At 47.5% G+C, this 24280-nt stretch overlaps 1 protein-coding gene across 3 annotated transcripts in view; it reads left to right on the top strand.

Moving 5' to 3' along the window:
• LARGE1 (LARGE xylosyl- and glucuronyltransferase 1) overlaps positions 1 to 24280 on the top strand; it is a 541787-nt gene that overhangs the window by 133765 nt on the left and 383742 nt on the right. For all 3 annotated transcript variants that reach the window (XM_047867970.1, XM_047867968.1, XM_047867969.1), the window contains exon 2: positions 8302 to 8489. In XM_047867970.1, coding sequence (XP_047723926.1) covers positions 8384 to 8489 — 106 coding nt within the window. In that variant the 5' untranslated portion in view covers positions 8302 to 8383. The remainder of the gene's footprint in view (positions 1 to 8301; positions 8490 to 24280) is intronic.

The following is a 24280-nucleotide window of genomic DNA, read 5'->3' as shown; positions in this document are numbered from 1 at the left end:
GTGAGATGATGGTGGCTTGGATTTATATAGTGGCAGTAAAACTGGAAAGAAGTGGGTGGGTCAAAGGACAGAATAAATGTTTCAGAGGTAAAAATGGCAGGGTTTGAGGATGGCCAGATTTGACAAGATATGAGGAGTGAGTAAGGAATTGAGGTACTTGGTAACTGGTACCCAGGTATCTGGCTTGAGCATTGATGTAGACGATGGTTCTCTTTAAGGCAGCGGAAAGCTCTGGAGAAGAGGGGGTGGAGAAGGGGGAGATTGGGATTGAGGCACACGTGGTAGGGAAAATCATTGTACATGTGAGTCTGGAGGTCAGAGGAGAGGCCAGAGCTGGAGGTACAAAAGTGGGAGACATCAGCCCGGAGACCGTCTCCCAAGTCATTGGAATGGGAGATCTCACCTGGGGAGAGAAAACAATATGGGTCCCACACTGCCTCCTGGAACATTCCTGGAATTTGCCATCTGGAGAAGAGAAGGCTACAGGAGAAAAGGAATGTATGAAATAAACATCTCAGATAATAGCACAGTGAGTTTACCAGAGAAAGGTAATAGCACCTCTTAGTAGTTGACTGACCATTTGAAATCAGACATGATTAAATGGAACAAATCTGCCTGCCTGATAGTGCGGTTTCCTACCCCAACATTTGGCTTCCCAAGTAGAGCCGTGGTAAACAAGTGCGGTTGTGCTCATCTGAATGACTGGATTTTTCCAGGCCAGTATAATTGGAAAGAAGGAGGGCTAAGGGAGGCATGCATGCTTGCAGAGGGAGGTTATAATAATGAGCCATGGCATCTAAGCTGAATGAGAGAGAATAGAAAGAAAATCTAGACCTGGATGGACAGTAATGAAGAAAGCCGGTGGACTGGGGTTCATGATGACAGTGAAGAATTTGGGCAATGGCAGCCTGGGAAGGCTAGCAGGGGGCTGGATGGGGGGGAGGTTGATGTTGACATTTGAGATTTTTGGGGACTGTGCTGGTTTTGGTGACACCAAGAGCTAGAACATAAATTTGGTCCACATGAAGTGGCAGATGTTGTGAACCGACCATTCCCATCATGGAACTGAGGTGGAGAGGCAGAAGGACGTGTGTTGGACGCTGAGGTCTTCAGACAATGAGAAGAGTAACCGGGAGCTTCCAGATGACAGTGACAAGGACAGAGAGAACGATGCTGAGCCAAAGACGAATGGGGGCTTCAGGAGAGGGAGAACCAGTAAGAGTTGGCAGGCAGCCGGAAGCCTGGAGGACAGAGGCCCGCCTTCTAGCCATTTCGTACTTGCTTGAGAGAGTAGGGGAAAGGGTTCTCCTTTGGGGAAGGCAGAGATCGGGGGACAGCTGTCCTTTCACACAAGAGCAGAGCTGGAATGAAGCCAGGTGAAGCTGAGGATAAAGAGGAGTTTGCTGATCACATAGCGGAAGTTCCACAGGATTCTACAGTTGGGCTTGGGAGGAAGGTGTGGGCTGGCCCTTGTGTCCCAGGAGTAGTTTGTATGGTCGTGAATATCCAGGAGTCTGCCGGCTGTGACTGAAATACTCAGTCATCGATCCATTCAATGTTTATTGATCTCCTCCTATATGCTAGATACTGTGCTAGCAACAAAGAAAACAGCTGTGGCCAAAACAGACAAAGTATCTGCCCTTGAGGCATCAGTTGTGTGTCCTGTAGCATAGAACTGATTTTCTGGGGTGTTTTGTTTTGTTTTGTTTTGTTTTGTTTTGTTTTGTTTTTGTTTTTCAGGAAGCACTGGAATTTGAGTCCCAGGGTTTCCAACTAAATCAGTGTCCTTAGCCTCTCTTGGTCTCTGAAAGATGGATATAATGCAGCCTCTGTGGGTGGTGTTGGTGCTTTTCAGTCATTCAAATATGGAAGAAGTGTTTTTGATGGGAAGTCAGGATGGGTCATCAGAGCAACCTCTAGTCCATAAGATGCTTCTGTTCGATTAGAAAAAAAGCACTTTTCCTTCTAGAAACTCTCTTTCCATCTATCAGAGAACTGTTGTAATAAATCTGCCATCAACAGAGTCCAGGATGTGGTGGTTCTCCCTAGTATACTGGCCAGTCCCTGCAGGGGTAAGGTGAAGGAGGGGGTCAGTAGGAGTGGAGGGAGGCCAGCTTTATTTATCAATAACCAGTTGTTTACTCAGTGCTTTGGTAGTAGAGTGCACCCGCATCACCTGGGCTCTTGTTAAAATGCAGATTTTGATCCATGGAGCTGGGGTGGGGCCTGGCAGTCTTCCTTTCTCGCAAGATATGAGCCCCCCACTGCTGCTGCTGATTTAGGGGCTACACTTTGGATGGAGATGGCTAAGTGTAAACCAATGTTTTAGCTCCTGGTCTCTGGCAGAGGCTTAAAAAGACACTAGAGGGCCAGGATCCTTTGCCCTTTCGGGGTTTTAGTCTGATGAAGAGAGATTAGAGACAGGAGATGATTAGAAGACAATGACAGTGGATGATGGGCATTGAAGGAGGGCACTTGTTGGGACTAGCACTGGTGTTGTATGTAAGCAACGAATCATGGGAATCTACTGGAGAAGCCAAGAGCATACTGTATACACTGTATGTTAGCTAACTTGACAATAAATTATATTTTAAAAATAGTTAAAAAAAAAGACAATGACAGTGATCTGGATGGTGCTCCCAATGGCCTTTGGAGTTTGGAACAAAGGGAGGGAACATCTCCAGGTCTGGACTTGCCAGAGATGTTTCACTGAAGCAGCCAGGACTTGAAATTTCTCCTGAGGTCCAACAGAGGAGGGAAGACACGGCAGGACAGTCGGGCTGTGTGTGAGAAGCTTGGGCAAAGGTGTGAGGTGTGGATATAACACTAGCAATAGTACAAATAATGACACAACAAAGCCAACATCGGTGGAGGGTCTGTCTGCTGTAGGACCTGTATCATAAGCTCAGTGAGGGCCAGCCCTGTGCCCTCTTAGGAACTGGGACAGCCTCTTGCAAGAAAGGTTCACTTGAGATTGGGATGACTGTTATGCCCAGAATTCGTGATCCCCAAAGACCACCAGGGAGCCGAGTCGGAGGCAAAAGCAAAGAGCCTTTATTCGAGCTAGCTCGAGCTCAATCCCCTACCTGCACCGACACAGCGGTGAGATGCCGGGGGGGGGGGGGGGGGGGGGGGGGGGGGGGGGAGAGAGAGAGAGCGAGTTTCAAAAGCACAAAGGTTTTATAGGGAGTTAGGGGCAGTTGGGGGGGGGGTGGGTGATGGTCGAGGCCTTAGCTGATTGGCTGGGGAAGGGTCAGAGTCCTGTTGCGCAGGTTGCTGGGCATGGTTTGAATGGGAAGTTTGAACGGGTGAGCAGGAAGTTACTCAAGGAGAGGAGGCGTGGTCTGAGGTTTGAGCTGGAATTTCTGTGGTTTTTCCGGAAAGGGGGCCATGTCGGGGACATAGTCACTCAAGATGGAGGACACAGAACAAAATGGAGTCGGTCGGTCTAGGTCTGCTCTTTCAATGACAATATGGGACTGACAGGATTCACCCTATCTTATAGTTACAATTGGTAATTGTAACAAATAACATATAACCTGTAACAACATAGAATATAACATGTAACAAATCTGTTACATGCCTATAGGATCAGTTGGGGCTCCTAATAATTCTGAAGGGTTTTAGTCATTGGGTTCCTTAGACTTTTGTTTGTTTGTTTCCTTTGGAAGTTACTTAGATTTTTATTCACTCTTCATGTGCAGAATTTCTAGACAATTCACATGTCTTGAACACCCATGAAAATTCATTTCTATTGATGCTAATTAAAAGAGAATCTCCAAGAGTGCCTGGGTGGCTCAGTCGATTAAGCATCCGACTTCAGCTCAGGTCATGATTTCATGGTCTGTGAGTTGGAGCCCCGTGTCAGGCTCTGTGCTGACCGCCCAGAGCCTGGAGCCTGCTTTGGATTCTGTGTCTCCCTCTCTCTCTGACCCTGCCCCACTCACTCTGTCTCTCTGTCTCTCAAAAAATAAATAAACGTTAAAAAAAAAAATTTTTTTTTAAAAGAGAACCTCCAGGGATGCCTGGCTGGCTCTCAGTGGAGCATGGGGCTCTTGATCTCGGGGTTGTGAGTTCAAGCCCCAAGTTGGGCCTGGACCCTACTTAAAAAGAGAAGGAGGGGGAGGGGAAGGGGATGACAACTGTCTGGTGTTGATCAGCTCAGCTCAGCATTTGGAAGGTGGGCTTCTGATTGGAGTCTTTCAAATGGTAGCCAGCCACCCCCAGAAGATGTATTCCTAATTAGGATCCTGCAGATCTTAACTTACTGAACCTGTCATGGAAAGTAAAAGTAACACATGTATTTTTCACTGTCTGCCCTGAGGTATTTTGAATCACATGCAATATAACAAGAAGACGTGGTGATTCAAATTTTAAAATATTTTTCAGTTATAAAAGCAACACATATTCTTTGTCAAGGTTTTTTGGGAGAAATCTGTATTCAGATATATTGAAATGATCCGTATCCTATACCCAGAGATAACCTTTAACTTTTATACTGTTCATATGTATAGTTATATCGGTATTTATACATGTTTTGTTGGACTGAAAGATACTTGTAATCACATTTATGTTCAGCTGTGAGTACTGCTTTTGTGGCTTTAATAGAGCACGATAATTTTTCTGGCTCATACAGTGTTCTGCATAAATGTGACTCTCATTGGTTAAAACAGATGGGAGAAGACAGATCGAGTAGCAGAAGTTTAGGAGCAGGAATTGACCAGCTTGGCCAAGGAATTGGATGATGGGTTTTGAGGTATTTTATTTTATTTTATTTTATTTTTTAAATATGAAATTTATTGTCAGATTGGTTTCCATACAACACCCAGGGCTCATCCCAACAGATGGAGCCATGGGCATTTTAGAGTTGAGTCTTTGCCCTGCCTATTCACCCTGGAGTCTGTCTCCCTCAGACCAGGCAAGAACTGGTTCCAGACTGGTTTCCCCAGTTAATCAATCCATCAACATTTGCACACGTATGGGAGGTGATTTCCAGCCCTTCCTTCTTTCTTGTGTTCCTTCACTATATTGGCTTCCTGGAGTAACTCCTGATATAAACTGAGATTTTTCTTTAAATTGTGTTTTTAGTGCACAGAGGTATCATTTAAAAGTCAAATCCATGAAGGAATATTTTTTTTCACCTGCTGGGTTTAATTTCAAGATGCCAGTGTTATCATAAAATGCAAACCACCCTGGACGGTGTTTCAAAACTTAGGACAAATTGTGCCAGTTGAAATTAACTTTTGCAGATGGAGCGAAGAAAGGAGGAAAGGAAGTGTTCTAAAGCGGTTTTTAAATATTAATGCCACTTGCGTTCAGCTCCATATATATTCGTACTACTTACCCCTCAAGTCCAAATTCATCTATTGCTTTCCAGTTTTTGCTCTGTCTGTTGTACTTCTTTTGTTTGTTTTGTTTTGTTTTGTTTTGAGAGGGAACAAACGGTGGTGATGTATTTAACCCGGGGAGGAAAGTAATCCTAAGATTCAACATGAAAGATTTAGGTTAGATCAGAAGAGAAACGACCCCTGGCAAAGGTTGTTGGAATCAGTTACTTGGGGAGAGCAGAGCCCAAGGTCTCTCGGCCGTAGGGGCATGTAACCTTTGGCCCGTTCATCAACCTTTCTAGGCCTTAGTTTTCTCATCCACTAAATGGGGATGAAAAATAGTTTCTACCTCATAGGTTATTTTGGAGAATTAAAAGAGCCTGAGACATAATACATGCTGCTTATTGCTAGTTGTCTTTACTATTATTATTATAAGTGAATTGCAGGAGCGCCTGGGTGGCTCAGTGGGTTAAGCATCCGAGTTCAGATCAGGTCATGATCTCCTAGTTTGTGAGTTCAAGCCCGGTGTAGGGCTCTGTGCTGACAGCTCAGAGCTGGAGCCTGCTTTGGATTCTGTGTCTGGCTCTCACTCTGCCCCTCCCCAACGTGTGTGTGTGTGTGTGTGTATTCTCTCTCTCTCTTTCAAAAATAAACATTAAAAAAAAGTGAACTGCAAAAGAAACAACAAAAACAACAACAACAAAAAACCAAAAAAAACCCAAACAAAACCAACAACCCAAAAACCAAACAAACAACCAAACACCAAAAGAGGCAGTTTTAATGTGGTGTCTTCCTGAAGGAGAATCCAGTGGGTCCGATTGTCAAGTGCAAATGGGTGATTTCAATGTCAGCCCGTACTTCTTTGTTGGGCTCTTTTCTCCCAAGCCCTGTGGGAATGGGGAGTGAGAAAAACATGATACTTCTGCCCTTCTGCTCTCAGGAAGAGGTGGGGCTCACCTTGCCTCATGCTCCATCAGTCCTTTCTGGGCCCTTCTTCAAGGAATCTCTCATTTAAGACTCTCTGGCAGAGAGGGCATCGCTTCATTGTAGATGGACAACACGGAACTTACCCGGAGACGGGGAGTTCGGCAGTGTTGCAGCTAGTTGAGTGTGGAACTGGATTTGAAGCCACATCAGTGTCACTGCATAGCCTCCTGTCCCCAGTATGTTCTTCCTGAGAGATCCCCCAGCATCTGGGAGATCCTTATGCTTAGTGACTCACAGTTGGTGTGGAGGGTTTGTTGCCCATGCTTCAGAATGAAAAACTTTCTATGGTAGTGGAGGGGGCTGGGGGAACCTTTTCTCAAATCAACATTCTTTGTTGAAAGGGGTTTTGCTTTTTTGGTTTTACTTTCTAGGCCACACCCTCCAGCCTTGTGGTCTTTCATGTGTTTCGAGGGAGGGCCATTTAGAAAACGGCGTCAGAGTGGTTGCAGAAGACAGCCTGGCACTGACAGTTGAGATTGTCTCCATTAGGTGTTTATTGCAGGCAACTTGCTGAACCCAAATTCCTAAAGCTCCGAAAGGCTTTTTTTTGGTTAGACTCTGATTCCATTTGTACGTTCAGCAGACAGTTATCAGCCAGCCAGCAGGTGACAGGCAGTATGCTAAGTCTTAGGCCAATTTAAGACAAGCGGACAGGGTGTCTGTCTCCCGAAAACGCCAAGGCTGGGGGGGAGGGGAGACAGTTCAACCAGACCATAGACACGTGGGGCTTAGGGGTTCTGGCAGAGGGAAGGACATTTGTGGGACTACCCGAGGGGACAGCAAAGCCAGCTCTTTCATGGACAGTGTTCTTTGGGGATGGGAAGCCTTGTATAGGTACCTGCAATAGTAGCTTCTGCCCTGTTTGGGAGGCTCCTAACATGTGGATCCCACATTCCACCTGCAGCCAGTGTGACATCCACATTAGGATATAGGTGAAGAGATTGCATGGTCTGTCGGGTTTTAAATTCCTTTGTAAGGCATATGACCTGTGGTCAGATACCCAGGTGAAGGATCATGGGCCCCTGCTCCATGAGAATTGACCCTCCTCCCTCTTTGAACATGTCTCAGCCAGTCTTCTGCGTGACCTTGGGACTGGCTCTCTGCAGATGAGTTGTAGGTTATCTGTGTTCCTCTCCATTTTCTGCACATTTTAATTGTTTCCATGCTTTTCTGGATATCTTCTTCTGTATTAAAGGCGGGAGCTATTAAGATAGTCCCTGGTGAGTGTTTGTGGGTTATCAACTGTGATCCAGTTGTAGTCCCCTGCAGATGATGATGTGGCCAGTGCAGTCTCGTCTCCTCTGAGTGTGCCATCAGTCAGCCTCCAGTGCCTTCCTCAGCTCTTCCTATCTGGAACTCGGGAACGGTTCTGCCATCTTGGCCACACCTGCATCAGTCAGCAACTTCATTTGTCTTTCCACAGAGCTCTGTGCACATCTCAGTCTGTCACATTCTTGCTGCAAACTAACCTACACTATAGAATACATGCCTGTGTGTGTGTGTGTGTGTGTGTGTGTGTGTGTGCGCACATGAGAGAGAGAGGCAGAAGGGAGAGATCTCATAGGGTTTTTTGTTTTTGTTTTTTCTTATAGAAAGAGAGAGAACATAAGCTGGGGAGGGGCAGTGGGAGAAAGAGAATCTTAAGCAAGCTCCATGCTCAATGCTAAGCCCGACGTGGGGCTCGATCCCACAACCCTGGGATCATGACCTGAGCCGAAATCAAGAGTCGGACGCTCAACCGACTGAGCCACCCAGGTGTCCCTTGAGATCTCATACTTTTTATCATCCTTTATTCATTTACTTTTTAAAGAGCTGTCTCTGTTCTGATAGACTGCAAGACTGCAGCACTGTGTCTCAGAATAGAAGGTTAGCAGGAGATTGTGGACGAGTCCGATACCTTCACGACCTACAGGGTATTTCTCCTCTGCAATCTGCATCCATTTACAGTGCTAAGAACTCAGCCCTTCCTCTCTGCTCTTCCTTTCAGAAAGTATTATGAGGGAGGCCGAGGACCCCGTGCTCCGGGCAGAGAATCGGCGCTGGGATTAGGGGTTGTCACTTCTGAGAGGATGCTGGGAATCTGCAGAGGGAGACGGAAATTCCTGGCTGCCTCGCTGACTGTTCTCTGCATCCCAGCCATCACCTGGCTTTACCTCTTTGCCGGGAGCTTTGAAGGTAAGAAGGAGGCTTCCTCACAGGGAGAGGGATGGAGAGGGAAGAAAAAGGACACTGGCCGTCCCAGAGTCCTCGGAAGCCCCCTCCGGGTCACCGTGTGGAGCAGGAGAACGTTGGTGCTCGGGCAGAGACTTGCGCGGGGCTTACACGGGTGTTGGAGGGAGTCTGTCGTGAGGAGGAACACAGAGAAACAGAAACGAAGTAAGGTGCACCTGGGTGCAGTGGATGGTGGAGGTTACACAAATGTCAGCTACCAGCTCTGCAGGTCGGTCGCTGTGTCAATAGCGGGCGAAAGGTTTGGGCCCTGGAGAGATTTTTCAAGCGCATGGAGCCAGCTGTTTTCATTCATTCTTCCATTCATTCATTCATTCATTCATTCACTCACTCACACATTTCACATTTTGTTGTGACTCTTGCTGCTGCTGCTGCTGCTGTTGTTGAACATCTGCACCGAACCAGGTGCTGGGAATGCAGCGATCACAGATCTGGACATTCACAATGCGGTGGGGGGGGGGGGGGCGGGGGGGACGACAGGTGAGCACAGGACTGCCGTGCATGGAGCCCAGGGTGCCGTGGGAGGCAGCGGTTGGGGTGTCAGGCCTGGCTGGGTGTGAAAGATGATGGTCACACTGGCTGGATGGAGGCGTGCAAGCAGAGGAGCGGCCCTCCCCAAGCCAATCAAAACAAACGCCGATCCTCGTCACTTCTCAGCAATCAGTGGAGAAGACAAGCCTGGCCATTCTCCCAGCCAGCAATTTCAAATGCGGCGCAGTGTTTCGCGTATCAAAGGTGGTTTTCTAAGCTTCAGGGAGGGAAGGGATGGGAGCATCATCGAGGAGGACACTTTCTTTTTATTTACGCCCATAAGTGAGTTCAAAAAAATCTCCGATGAAAATCTGTCTCAAGGAAGTCACTACTGTGTTTTTAAACATTTCCTTTATGCATAATTTTTTTGACAGCTCAAGGCTACCTTTTAATTAGGAGTTGTGGACTTTGTGAGATTTGCCCTGAGTTAGCTCGACTGAGTGTGATTGGGGTGGCTGTGTGCCTGTAGAGCAGGAAAGGGCCCGTATGTCCTGCCCTATACATCCCTGGAGTCGAGGAGTTTCCATATGAGCAGCTACATGGAGTAAATTATGCCATGGCAGTGGATGATTAAGTTTTGGCAAAGAGACCAGAGGGAGAAAGGTGAGTTGATGTGGATCCTAGAAGAGACAGAAGGAAGCATTGGGCCAGGGATGATGGAAAAACCCTTGTAAAAGAAGGCTGAGAGCACCCAGTGCCGGTCCAGGGTTAGCACGTGAAAACCTTGACCCTGCCAATATAACGGGACTAGTGATGATACTAATGGTGTAACGATATTAACGATAATGAGCATGCCAGTGTTTCAGACATTTCTGAGGGCCAGTTATCGTTGCAGGGGCTTTGCATGCATTGTCTTGCTCTCCCCAGTAATCCCATGTAGTAGGTATACAAGAGGAGGGCGAGGCAGAAATCCTTCAGTGATCTGTCCAAGACCCCAAAGCCCATCAGGATAGGCCTGTGTTATTGGACTCGAGATCTGAGCTTCGTAACTACAATACCATGTTGTAGATGGGGGCTCCAGCGAGGTATTAGACTTTGGCTTAGGGGTTTGACAAGGTGTCACATGACCTTTCTGGGTGCGTCAAAGGGAAGTTGCAGAATTTTCATTTGCACTCGTTGATAAAAACCCAACCCCAAATGATTTTGGCAAGAAGGGAATTTGGGGGCTAACAAAACCAGTAAGTTCAAATGTAGGATGGGCTTCAGGCAGGGATGGATCCAGGGGCTCAAATGATATTTTTGTAGCACAATCTCCCTTCTTGCCTTTGCTCTCCATTTCTCCGCCTTGGTTTCTTTCAGGGCAGTTTCATCTCCACAGAGGAAGCTTTAGTTTACAACTTACGCTCACCAGTGCCTGTGGAAAGAGGAGTTCGTCCTCCCCCTGCTTCCACAGTATTGCCTGATTGGATTGCCTCTGGTCACTTGTGGTCCAGAGACCAATCACCGTGGCTGGGGGAGGTGCCTATTTTTGGTCTTAGGGTAAAGAGGAGTTCCCTGAAATACGTGGAGTCAGAATGAGGGACTCAAAATGGCCCCCAAAGGTAAATGGTGCATTTTCCCAAAGAGGAGAGTAGGAGTGGATCTGAGATATGGAGAATGTATAATTGGCTGTGCTTAGTGGCAGGTTGATGTCAGCTAGAAGTCTCCTTTCCAGCCTCCTGCTGTCTGGGCCAGCCTTGGCTGATGGAGTGACCACTATCTCTGACTTTGAATGATTGTATTAGACTATCAGACAGACGATGGGAAACAGAGAGGATTGAGGAAATAATACTCTGAGGTGACCTGTACAGACTGGAAAGAGGTGCCCTATTTACCAACATGTTGCTAATAATAAATCCTCCCCTTGGGACCAAATCACAAACTGCATTAAATAGGGGCTAGATGATGTGAGTATGTTAACAGAAGTATCCCAGCTAGAATGACAGTGGGGATAGATGCCTTTTCTGGGGTATCAGTTAATCCACAGCTGGACCACAGCATTTATTTCTAGATGCCACACTTGGAGGACAATGTAGACAAGTCAGCACATTCAGGAGAGTCTAGGCGAATGCCAGTGCCAATCCAAACCTTGTGACATACAGAATAGTGGAAAGAATTGGGGCTATTTACCTTGGAGAAGCAGAGGTTCCACTCCAGGTGTACATGATCGGCTTCCACAAACAGTCAAGGACCTGTCGCCCGAAAGAGAGATGGCCCCAGAATCTATGGAGGGACATGGCAGGGAGCCAGCTGTCAAACTCATCCTAGTAAAGGATCATCCTGTCCAGGGCTGGAATGAGCTGCCCTGGGAGGTAGTGAAACACCCAACATGAGAGGTGTGTAAATACAAGTGCCGTGTGGTACGGGGAGCTCAGCATGGGGCGGGGGGGGGGGGGGGGCGGGGCGGGGCATGTAGGGCAGGATGACCCAGAGATCCTGAGGCTCTAGAAAAGGCTGAGTATGTACTGGGAGACAAAGGTACCTCCGTGGAACCCCTGCCAGTTGTCAGCAGATATCAGTGCATTTGCAAAAGAGCCTGTGGAGACATTCTTTTCTCTGTAGTTAAACATAACAACTTTGGGGCGCCTGGGTGGCTCAGTCGGTTAAGCATTGAACTTCAGCTCAGCTCATGATCTCGCGGTCCGTGAGTTCAAGTCCCGTGTTGGGTTCTGTGCTGACAGCTCAGAGCCTAGAGCCTGCTTTGGATTCTGTGTTGCCGCCCCTCCCCTGCTTGTGCTCTCTCTCTCTCTCTCTCTCTCTCCCCCTCCCTCAAAAGTAAATAAGTAAATGTTAAAATTAAAAAAAAAAACAAAAATGTAACAACTTTGCAATCCGTTTATTGACCCCCTTGAGTTTTCTGTTCAAGGCAGGTGGAGCCATAAATAAGGGACAGAGTTGCTGCCTGTATTCATGGGGATGCTATTTATATTTTATGTGAGTTTATTTATTTTTCAACCCCGTTTAATTTCGATGGATCTCTTGAGAGCAGAGCCTAGACTCTCCCAGAGATGCAGATGCCTCCTGCATAAAGTTTTCGAATTAGATGACACACAGCAGTAAGATCTATTGAGAGTATCCTGGATGGTAGCCTCAGGCTCCGAATCAGCTGAGCCAGAGTAGCGGGGTGATTTGGGGTACAATCACTGCTCTTTCTAGGCCTTTGTCTCCTGCTACATGAAGTGACATAAAACTGAAGGTCACCTGGGGCGCCCGGGTGGCTCAGTTGGTTGAGCGTCTGACAATTTCGGCTCAGGTCATTATTTCCTGATTCATGAGTTCGAGTCCTGCATCAGGCTCTGTGCTGACAGTGCAGAGTCTGTTTGGGATCCTCTCTCTCTCTCTCTCTCTCTCTCTCTCTCTCTGCTCCCCCTGCATTCTCTCACTCTCTCTCAAAACAAATAAACTTAAAGAATATATTTAAAAAAAAAAATGAATGTCACCTGTTGGGGCTATTGGGGCACTAACATTCTGGAAGTTTTCTATTCTAAGCATCTGACGTGAATGAATTGGAAATGGCCAGAATCTTCTCCAGTTAATGGCAAATATGTCGGGAAGAGGGAATCGGCTTCCTGTGATTTGCTCCTGAGTGTGGATCCAGGATCAATGCATAAAAGTTATGAGGAAACAGGCATTGACTCAATGTAAGAAAAAAACTATTGTAATCGGAGATTCGACTTGCCAGGTGTTGGAGTCCACATCTTGGAAAGTGATGAGATCCCCGTTCGCAGAGCTGTTTGTCAAAGGCCAGGTGCCTGCTGCTTACAGATGCTGGTCAGGGGATGTCTTCGCTGGCACTTCAGCCCCCCAGTTCCTCAACCCTGTTTCCTTCGTTTCCTCCCCCATCCTCCTTTTCTCCTGTAGCATCTCAGTCACCATTCCCAGCTACCCGTCCATCAAGCTCAAAGCGTGGAGTCTTTGCTTCCTTCTTTATTCTCTCCATCACCGGGTGCCACATCCTGTCGCACCTGACTGTGGCCTCTTCCGGCCACGTCTTTGCTTTCCCGCCTTTCACCACTGCCGTGGCCCTGGCTCAGCCGTTCACCTTCATCCTTTGTGGTCGTGGCTGATGGAACATCCTGCCGTCTCACACGTGTCCTCCACCCTCCAGAGAGCGGCCAGAGCTCAGTCGCGGGGCCATCCTGCTCCTTGTCGGCTGTGCTGCCTCTGTTTCCTTATGTCCCCTCCCGTCTTCCATCAGCCACACTGGATTCGCTTCGGGTGCTGTGCGCACCTGCCCTCTGAGACTGCTGGTCTTCTCACATGCTGGCTCCTGGGACACTGCTGCCCTTCCATCCTTCCCCGCTGCCCACCCCCCTCTCCTTCCCTCCTTCTTTGCTGGGCTGACTTAGACCCTCAGGTCTCAGCTGAGCATGATGGGTCCTCCCCCTTAGCCAGGTTGGCTTCTGCCACGTCTACAAACTCCTTTTACTTTCTTTTCTTCATACCCTAATTACTTTTCTTGTGTTTTCTTTTATTTTTTAAAATTTCTTTATTAATTTTTGAGAGAGAGAGAGAGAGAGAGAGAGAGAGAGAGAGAGAGACAGAGTGTAAACAGGGGAGGGGCAGAGAGAGAGGAGGAGACACAGAATCCGAAGCGGGCTCCAGGCTCTGAGCTGTCAGCACAGAGCCCGACACAGGGCTCGGACCCATGGACTGCGAGATCATGACCTGAGCCGGTCAGACCACTAACTGGCTGAGCCACCCAGGTGCCCCTTTTCTTGTTTTTTTTTTTTTTTTTTTTTTTTTTTTTTTAATCACCTGTCTTCACAAGTGAGTACAACCCTTAGGAGGGAATGGAGTGGTTTTCTTCTATTCGTCTTTCTGTCACTAGCACCTACTCCAGCGTCAGGAGAATTGTTTGTTGAATGAATGAATGAGAGAAGAATGCCCTCTTCTGGCTTTGAATGCCGACAGCTCTCAGCTCTCACCGTTGCCCTCTGGGTTCTCTCCATACTCGTGGTCACTGCTTGGGGTCTTTCACAGACATTTTCCCTTAGCTCATCATTTCCATCTTTACTCAGGTGAGTGCCTCGTTGAACGCCTTGAGAAAACATCTATTTTCCTACTTCTCAATTTTGGCTCTTTGTTCCTTCTGTCCAGTATACATTTCTCTTTTTTTCCCCACTACCCTTCCTCCCAGCCAGCATCTTCAATGCCCAAATTCAATGTCATTTTCCCCTAATGTCTGATTCTGTGTGGAAACTTCTATGACAGCACTCATCAAGGGATGTTTTGCTTGTGTGGTGTCTTTCTGGCCACTCGCTTTTGGGTTTCGTGAGACAAGGGGCTGTTTTATTTATCTTTCCATTCTCAGAGTCTGGGCATCACTCTTAGTTGGGCCTTAGTGAATGTTGACTGGGTGGGAGTCCGGATGTTGATGGAAGCAGGGGTCTCTGGTAGCCAAGGGCTTATCCGGAGCCCTGAGCATCTGTGATTTTGAGACCTCAGAATATGGCTCCAGGAGCCACCCCTTAATTCTGGATGGAATGTGAATTTTTGGACTTGAGTAATTCTGCTTAAACACACCTCTGTTTGAATTTAGATCATGCGTATTATTTTCCACCAGAATCACCTTATCTCATGGGCATGTGAGTTTTATTTACGGGCTGTGGTTCTGTCTCTTCTGCCCATCATGGAGATGGTATTCAGCTGTTACTGAATTACCAGCATGCGGAGAAAGTGTGCTTTTTGGCCATTCAGAAGATTTTTCACACATGCTGCCTTCTGATAATTTATGACCAGCTCTGTGCAGAAGCTCAGGCCGGAAGCTTTCAATGGTCAGGGAGGCAGGGCAGGGAGGGTGCGGGTGCTTTCAAAAGGAAATGTCTTCAGAGGATGCAAAGTCCTGAGCATTTAAAACTGGTGTCGTGAACAGGCACAGGATATTAATATCTGGACTGGTTTCAGCCCACACCCACATTTTAGTTCACTGTTCATGCCATTCTTATCAACACAAATTACTCCTAAAATGAATGGTTTGAGAGTTGTCTTGATAAATTTCAGCAGAAAGAAATGAGGGCCTGACATTTGACTGTTTTGAAGAATTGCATTGAGAACCAAGGACTTGTAAGTGAAAGCGTTTTCCTTTTCACTGTGAGGGATCACGGGGCGCATGAACGGTGGAAAAGGGGAGGTGGGGGGCGGTGTCCAAACCTGACCGATTCCCTAGCCTCCCGTCCACTTCCCTCAGCCCAGAGACCGTGCCCCAAGGTTGGTGAGTTCGGAGTGTGCGAGGTGCTAGTGAATGATTTGCTCAAGGTTTTGGTGTCTATCCCCTGGGATGAGTCTCTGTGGCAGCTGTGATGTGAGCCACGCCCTCCTGCCAGTGGCCCAAATGAACCCCATAATGAGGTGATTATGGGGTGCAAAAACACAGGGTGCTGAATGCAGAATGAAATGGAAAGTATACAGATTGTTCTTAATAGGTCACAAATGAAGGGCTTTCCTGGCCAGTGCATCCTAGCTGTTCGTGCCAAGTGGAAGCCTACGAAACAGGATGTGAGGGAGGCAGCAGTGAGCGGAGCCCAAGTCGCGGGCACGGCGGGCCTGCACACAACTGTGCTTCTCACCTGGGGCCCCAAAGCATCTCCTTATTTTAGACCCTGAGGGTGGCTGAAATCCATCCCCGTTGTGTTCAGCTCCGAGATGGTTGCTAAGGTGACCTTTACTTTTCTCGCACCAGCTTTTGATCATAAAGCATTCTTGGCGGTCCTGCTGGGGTGGAGGAAATGGCCCTGATTGTCATCAGTTGGCTGTATCTCCTGGAGGAGCTCATGGTTAGAATCTCTGACCAAGTGTTAGGAAACCTGGGGTCTACTAATCCCAGTAGCCACCTTGTGTTAGTTTCCTACGGCCGCTGTAACCAAGTACCCCAAGTTCGGTGCTGAAAGACACACACATTTGTTATCGTATGGTTCTGGAGGTCAGAAATCTAGTCAGGTCTTAGTAGGCTAGAGCCTAGATGTTGTTGGGCGGGGCTGGTTCCTTCCAGAGGACCCAGCGGGGATCTGTTTTCGAGGGCAGAAGTGTAGCTCCTTCAGGTTACTCTTCCTTCCTTCCTTCCTTCCTTCCTTCCTTCCTTCCTTTTTTCTTTCTTTCTTTCTTTCTTTCTTTCTTTCTTTCTTTCTTTCTTTCTAAAAACCTTTATTCATTTTTGAGAGCTGGAGAGAAACAGCACTAGTCAGGGAGGGGCAGAGAGAGAGAGAGAGGGAGACGCAGAATCTGAATCAGGCTCTAGGCTCTGAGATGTCAGCACAGAGTCTGTTGCGGGACTCGAACCCACAGACTGTGAGATCATGACCTGAGCCAAAGTTGGATGCTTAACTGACTGAGCCACCTGGGCACCCCTCAGGTCACGCTTTCTAACTCTGAGCCTACTGCTGGAAATCCTCAGGTCTCCTTCTCTGACTTCCTGTCTTCTTGAAAGGACCCTCGTGATTCCACTGGGCCCACCTGGATAGCCCAGAACAGTCGTTCCATCTCACAAGCCTTAGTTTAGTCACGCTTGCAAAGTCCCTCTTGCCATAGAAGGTGACAGATTCACAGGTTGTGGGGAGTAGGACACGGACATCTCTGGGGGCCATTATTTGGTCCTCCACATGGCCCTAGTCTACCCTTCCCATCCCCTCCATCTTGCTCTTATCTAGGGACAAAAGGATGTGGAACCATCTCTTCTGTCTTATCCTGCTCTAGGAGTTTGGGGTTCTATAATTCTAATACACATAAATATCCAGCAGGACTTGCCCCTCATGAAAAAGGCATTGCATTCATATCTGTTTGTTCAAACAATTGTAAACCATAATATTTTCTATAATAGGTGTTTATTCAATAACCAATGATAGGCTAAGGTTTTCTGAAAAGAAGGGACAGGAACTTCTCTTTGGGGGGTACAGGTCTTAAAGTGATCTTCTTTCTTATTTCAAATGCCAATTTAACCAAAGAAGGGGGCAATTCACTCAGAGAACCCTGTGATGGTCTATTAATTCTACGTAAAATGTTTGTGTAACTACTTTGGAATACGATTTGGTGTTACCACCTAAACCTGAACATAGCCCGTAACCCATCAGTTCTGTCCCTGGTCACATACCAAAGAGAAGCGTATGGATGTTTGCACAAAAGACGTGTGCAAGAATGTTCACGTCAGCATTATTATTAATAGTGCCACATAGGAAAATACTGAAATGTACGTCCACAGTAAAATAAACCTATAAATAGTGGCATATTTATATAGTGAACTACTACAGAGCAATGAAAATGAATATATTCACAGATAGTGTTGAACAAAAGAGTATGTATGGTAGGATTCAATTATGTAAATACAAAAGCAGACAAAAGTTGATCTAGGAGTAGAGACTGGGGAGGAGCCAAAGGAAGACTTGGTAATCCAGGTGACTTTTTAACCTGTGATTACTACAGGGTGTTCACTTTGTGAATATTCATCAGCTTTTTTGTTTTCTGCATGCGTTATTTAAAAAAGACAAACCAAAAAACAAAACACTATGCAGAGTCACCTGGGTGGCTCAGTTGGTTAAGCATCCAGCTGCAGCTCAGGTCATGATCTCACGGTTCGTGGGTTCGAGCCCCGCGTCGGGCTCGTGCTGACAGCTCAGAGCCTGGAGCCTGCTTCAGATGCTGTGTCTCCCTCCCTCTCTGCCCCTCCCCTGCTCGTGCTCTGTCTCTCTCAGAAATAAATAAAAATAAAAATAAAATAGTATAAAAAAACACTGCAACTCTATTGACAGTTAACTGAATTTGAAGAGATTTTGTGGGGTTTGCATTCTTTTCAGATAAGAGGAATTTTATTAACCTTTGGGATTTATGAATCAGTGTCATTGTTTAACTTTGAAATTCAAATACCTTTTAAACACGAAACTTTTCTTTTGGGATATGTATTTAACACTCCTATTTCACCACGTTTCCTTCTTTTTTCCCTCCTGATCCACCTTACCATTTGGACACACACGCCTCCTGTGAGGGCCTGATCACAGCACTGATTCAAGATCTGAAATTTGTTCATAAAGCCCTAATTCTGAAAGAGTGCTTCCATCACTTTGAAATGAGATCAGTGTTCCTAACCAGAACTCCAGCAATGACAATTTCCAATTAATATTAAAATGATAGTATTTCTTAATACGGATTCCAAGCCACATTGGATAAAAGTTCCCATCTGCATTAATCAGCCGGCCTGCATCTCCATAAAACCCTTGTGCCTGGAAAAGAAAGGAAAAGAAACTTTTTAATGTTTTATTTTTGAGAGAGAGCACAAATGGGGGAGGGGCAGAGAGAGGGGGACAGAGGACCCAAAGTGGACTCTGTGCTGACAGCAGTGAGCCCGATGTGGGGCTCCAACTCATGAACCATGAGATCATGACCTGAGCTGAAGTTGGATGCTCAACTGACTGAGCCATCCAGGTGCCCCAAGAAAGAAAATTTTTATTGGATATGAAAACCTGGAAGGGATAACACTTACTGTCTCTGGTTAGAAAGGGGCTGCATCTGGCCCGAAGTTGCATTGTGCTTGGCCGGTACACTGCTTTTACTGTTTTTAACTGGATTTTTGACCATTAAAACTTGGGAGAGCGCACATAAAAATCATGATTTCTGACCTTGCTTAACAGCATGGAAAGATCTAGCAAACCAGACCCACTTTTCATCCTAGCAGCCATCGGCTGGAGCTGGGCAGTGGCTGTCCCTTTGCCCAGTGCATGGACATTCCAGTTTGTCACCGAGCCATCCTTCCTGGTTGATCCCTGTGTCACTCTGTGCACTGTTGTTTTACACAGAGCTGGATTGAGAAGAAAGTGCTTCTGGGATTTGCTTAGGTCCCTGGTTGACCCTGGCTGGCTCAGGCTTTGCATTTGGACTTCCTGGCTTACTCTCTGCCATGTGCCGGGGTGGGGATGTGCCCTACGTTCTCTCATTCCTTCCTCCAGACAGCTTCACGCCTTCCTGTTTGACGGATGAGGAACCTGAGGTTCAGGGTGTTGTGTTCCTTCGCTGAGGTCACCCAGCTGGTAACTTGGAGCCAGCACGTGAACTCAGGCCTGCCCCGAAAAGGTCCTGCACGTTGCCCTTTCTCAACTTGAAGATACAGAGACGGCTGGCAGAGATTTTAAAGTCCATGTGCTTAGGGGCACCTGGGTGGCTGGGTCGGTTAAGCGTCCCACTCAACTTCAGCTCAGGTCATAATCTCATGGTTCGTGAGTTCTAGCCCCATGTTGGGCTCTGTGCTGACAGCGCGGAGCCTGCTTGGGATTCTCTCTCTCCCTCTCTCTGTGCCCCTACCCTGCTCATTCTCTCTCTCTCTCAAAATAAAATAAACGTTAAAAAAAAAAAAAAAGTCCATATGCTCAGGTTTTCAGACAAGGACAAGACAAAACCCATCTTGGTCGAGAAGAGGGCAAACCATATTCTGTGGCTAGCAGGATTATTATTAGCCATATATTGGCTTATGTAGCAGAGAATTTGATTAGTCTTATAGTCCAGATTGCATTTTGCTTCTGCCGAAGACTCTCCTACAATTAAGAGCGGGAGTGAATTTAAGGATTTCTTTGGGCAGCCTTACAACCTAAGCAGATAAAACCTCTGAAAACTACTTGACTTCGGGGCAGGGGCTGTTGGAGGGTGGGGGTGGTGAACACGTTCCTGAGAGCCAGGTGGCATGATTTAAGTCAGAGGGACAGTAGACATGGGAGTTCACAGCACTCCCCCGTGGAAAGGGAAGCAGGATTGTAGTTCATGCATTTGTTGTGAAGGCTGAGCAGAGTGTCTTACAGAGTGACAGCTGTTGAGGACCTTTTCTTCCCCCTCTCCTGTTTTCCCAGAGTGTTAGAAGGTCCTCCTTGGAAAGATGCAAACGATCACCCCCCTGGTCTAAATAAGGCCCACAGAGGCCACTGAAGTCGGCAGAACTGGACAAACTAAGCTTGCGTCTCGGCTGGCAGTGTGGCTGGAACCATCCCTCAGTACATTTCTGTACATTGCCAGCATTCCCTGTAGGTGTTGGAAAGCAGGGGGAGGAAGTGGGGAGACTGAGACCCGTAACCTGTGGTCGTAAATGCACCCGCAGCTACTTGGGGACCTTGGAACCGTGCTTGGAGAAGTGAAGCTATTTCACATGGATGGCCTTGTAGTGAGGACATTGAAGGGTAACAGGAGAGGACCATCCTCTGACTCCATGATGAATCACCTCTGTGACTAGATTTGTATTCTAGGGCTGGAAATGCGTTGGCACACCTGCCTCTAATTCCCAAACCTCCCCGCCAATGCTGTGTGTTGTCCGCTAAGGAACTTAACCCCTCTGTGCCCAAATGGTCCCCTCTAACACTGGGGTGCTGCTCCCTATTTAACAGGGTTTTTGTGCAGGTGAAAAGGAATCCATTGTGTGTAATTTGGAGTAGATTCGCAGTCATTTTGTGGTTAACTGTGCTTTATATACTGTGCTCTCTGAAGCAAGAAAATCGCTTCAGGAATCACCAGAATTGAATGTTTAAGACTGTGCCATTCAGAAGGATCTTGGTGACTCAGGCCAGGGTCTTACAGTTCTTGGGTCGAGCCCCGCTTTGAGCTCTGTGCTGATAGCGGGGAGCCTACTTAGGATTCTCTCCTCTCTGCCCTTCCCCTGTTCCCCCCCCCCCCCCACCATGTTCTTTCTCTTTCTCTCAAAATAAATATTTAAAGAGATCCTTTTTTTTTTTTAAATATGAAATTTATTGTCAAATTGGTTTCCATACAACACCCAGTACTCATCCTGACAGGTGCCCTCCTCAATGCCCATCACCCACTTTCCCCTCCTCCCCACCCCCCATCAACCCTCAGTTTATTCTCAGTTTTTAAGAGTCTCTTATGCTTTGGCTCCCTCCCTCTCTTTTTTTTTTTCCCTCCCCCTCCCCCATGGTCTTCTGTTAAGTTTCTCAGGATCCACATAAGAGTGAAAACATATGGTATCTGTCTTTCTCTGCCTGACTTATTTCACTTAGCATAACACTCCCCAGTTCCATCCATGTTGCTACAAAAGGCCATATTTCATTCTTTCTCATTGCCAAGTAGTACTCCATTGTGTATATAAACCACAACTTCTTTATCCATTCATCAGTTGATGGACACAGGCTCTTTCCATCATTTGGCTATTATTGGAAGTGCTATACACATTGGGGTACAAGTGCCCCTATGCATCAGCACTCCTGTATCCTTTGGGTCAATTCCTAGCAGTGCTATTGCTGGGTCATAGGGTAGATCTAGTTTTAATTTTTTGAGGAACCTCCACACCGTTTTCCAGAGTGGCTTAAAGAGATCCTGATGATGCAAGGCTCCTGGTCTTTCCAGGGTGGGCCCTTTCGATTATGGGTATTTGTCATTTTTGCTCCAGCAGAGGGCAGTCCGTGCCCCATCTTCTGCCTACCCGGGAGTTGTCCTGACCGAGCAGGTGCGGGCTGTTGAAGCTGGTGGTGGTGTCCTAGGTGGGAACCCTCTCCACTGCACCAGTAGGTAGCCATGACGATTAGGTAGCATGGTGCTGCCACACAGAAGCTTTCTCCCATACATTTAAATAACCCTCCTCCAACTCCATTAGGGAAGGCAGTATTTTGTCTCGAATGAGGTAATTGAGCTTCAGAGCCGTTGCTGGATCATCCGAGGATCTTCATTCGTTCAACAAACACAGCCAGGGACTGTTCTGCGACACTGGGGATCGAGCTTGCAATCCCATGAGCATGTCCTCTGGTCTCCCGGAGCTCTCTTTCTGGTGCAGGGGGAGAAATGATTCATGGACAGTTTCCTCTTCTGCTGAGTGTTGGTGGGTGCTACAAAGAAAAATAAAGTTTGGCAAGGTGCTGGTGAAAGCGTCAGGAGAGGGGAAGGTGCTGTTTTAAGAGGGTGGTTGGACAGGGCTCTCTGCCGGGTGACATTTCAGCAGAGCCAGGTGGAGATGGGAGGAATAGCATTTCAGGCAGAAGGAGCGGTGGGAAGAGGTGAGTGCTCAGTGCCTTTGTGGAAGGGCAAGGAGAAATCAGGTCGCTGGAGAAGGAGTGCGGTGGGTGAAGTCAGGAAAAGTGGGGGCCACCGCTCAGGCCTGGCCGGCGGGTCTTGGAGCTCTGGGCTCTGATTTCTTCATCATCCTGGTCTCCTTCCGGGATATGCTGAGATTCTGCTGCTGCGGTGCCCAGGTGCCCGTGTTTTTAACAAGCGCACCAGGGTGAGCCTTGTCTTCTGGCAAGCTGGGGAGGCTTGACGCGAGTCTAGATCTTTCCTTCTGCTAGGTAGGTTCCCTTCTTCCTCTGGGTGTTTGACCTGAGCTCCCTTCCTCAGCTCATGGGCTGTAGGACCTGCATTTGATAACGGTCAGGTTGGTGATGACAGCATGGCTTTAATGCCTGCTGTTTATATTCTGCAGCAGCCCAGCTCTGTGCTTTATCTCTGACATTTAAATCTCCTCCCACCAGGTTCCCGAGGGAGATATTATTACTTCCAGCCACTATACTGTCTGTGCCTCTGTTCAGCCTCTAGAGTTGAATTGCACCTCCCTTACGTAACTCACTTCTTTTGCAAAGTTGGCGTGTAGGCTAGAATAATGCCGTGCGTCGCTCAGAGAGGGCCTGGCACAGGACAGAGTGCCGGATCAATTGTTTTTGTTGCTAGTGTTCACCCTCATTTCTACACCCTTCAGATGGTGAGGTCTTGCCTTTCTGTCATCATCTCTGAATCCTTAGTGTGGGGCACCTGGAATATAGTGGGTGTTCGGCAAGTGTCGAAGAGTGCCTGAGATAAAAACACCAGCTCTTATTTATGGAGGATTTAGGTTCTTGTAATAACTCATCAGTGCGTCAGAACAACTAAGGGAAGTACTGACCTTCCCGTTTTACAGATGAGGAAACGGAGGCACAGGAAATTTCAGTAATTGGCTCAAGGTTCCAGAGCTAGCACATGGTGGCTTTGCTCAGGCAGTTGGTGTTCACCAGGATCTCACCAAGGCTCCCTTTACCTCTTAAACTGACACGATTATAGACCTTTCTCTGTACTGTGTGAGTTCCCTTCTTCCTGCGTCGTTCTCCACGGAGGTTGGGAAAAGCAGGTCATTTCCCATGTGTGAGTAACCCTTCAGATATACTTGGAAAGTACTAGACCAAATCTTCCCAGGTGGTGGGGTATCCACTTGTGTTAACCTTTCTTTTTTTTTTTTTTTTTTTTTTTTTAATTTTTTTTCAACGTTTTTTATTTATTTTTTGGGACAGAGAAAGACAGAGCACGAACGGGGGAGGGGCAGAGAGAGAGGGAGACACAGAATCGGAAACAGGGTCCAGGCTCCGAGCCATCAGCCCAGAGCCTGACGCGGGGCTCGAACTCACGGACCGCGAGATCGTGACCTGGCTGAAGTCGGACGCTTAACCGACTGCGCCACCCAGGCGCCCCAAACCTTTCTTACTTGTCAAGCCGTGGGTTTTCTTTGCTGCCTCCTGGGCTTAGCTGCCAGTTGCCTCTGCCCTGTTGATGGTTGGATCCAGATAGCCTTTTCTGAGCCATAGAGCTAACTAACCTATGCTTTCTCCTACCTGGAAACCATGCCTGTGATCTGTGCTTCCCAGAATGCAATGCCTGGCTTGCCCTGAAGAGATTGGGGGCACTTGGGTTTCTGAAAGCTGTCAGATCAGTCCAGAAATGAGCGTAGGCACTCCCCTGTGGCACACGTGGGAGACTGCTCTGAGGTGGCAGTGAGTGAGACTGGTCTGGAGAGAGAAGCCTCTCACTCACAGCTTAATTTCATGTTTTGGATAAACACTCTGAGGTGAGTGATGTGAAGGGGTGGATAAGTAAGGATCTCGGAGAGTGAGTATTTATGAAATCTTTATATTTCCCTCTCACCACCGCTCTCTTAATACAGAGTTCTGCTCAGGTGGCTGGCTGAGCAGAAAGGAGTCTGCTTTTTCCCTTCAGTCCACCCCTCTGCCCCAAACAATCTCTGCACTGCTTTCCAGATGCCTTGATGACAGGTAGTAATCAGAAAGAGACCTTGAGTTGCAGATTTTCTCCTCTTCTTCCCTTGTTCAGTTAGTTCCCTGGGCTCCTTCAGACGTTGAGACCTGCCTTCCGTCCGCCTTTGCTGCGGGACGAGGGAAGTTTGCGCGGGTGAGTGTTGGCTGTGTGTGCTGTTCCAGGCACACACACTGCCTCTGATAACGCCTCTTCGGGCAGGTCCTGTTCTTGTCATCCTTGCAGGGATCAGGTGCAGGGTG

The sequence above is a fragment of the Prionailurus viverrinus genome, chromosome B4 (assembly GCF_022837055.1).
Source record: "Prionailurus viverrinus isolate Anna chromosome B4, UM_Priviv_1.0, whole genome shotgun sequence".
Classification (NCBI taxonomy): domain Eukaryota; kingdom Metazoa; phylum Chordata; class Mammalia; order Carnivora; family Felidae; genus Prionailurus; species Prionailurus viverrinus.
This window is presented reverse-complemented; position numbering and strand designations above follow the sequence as displayed.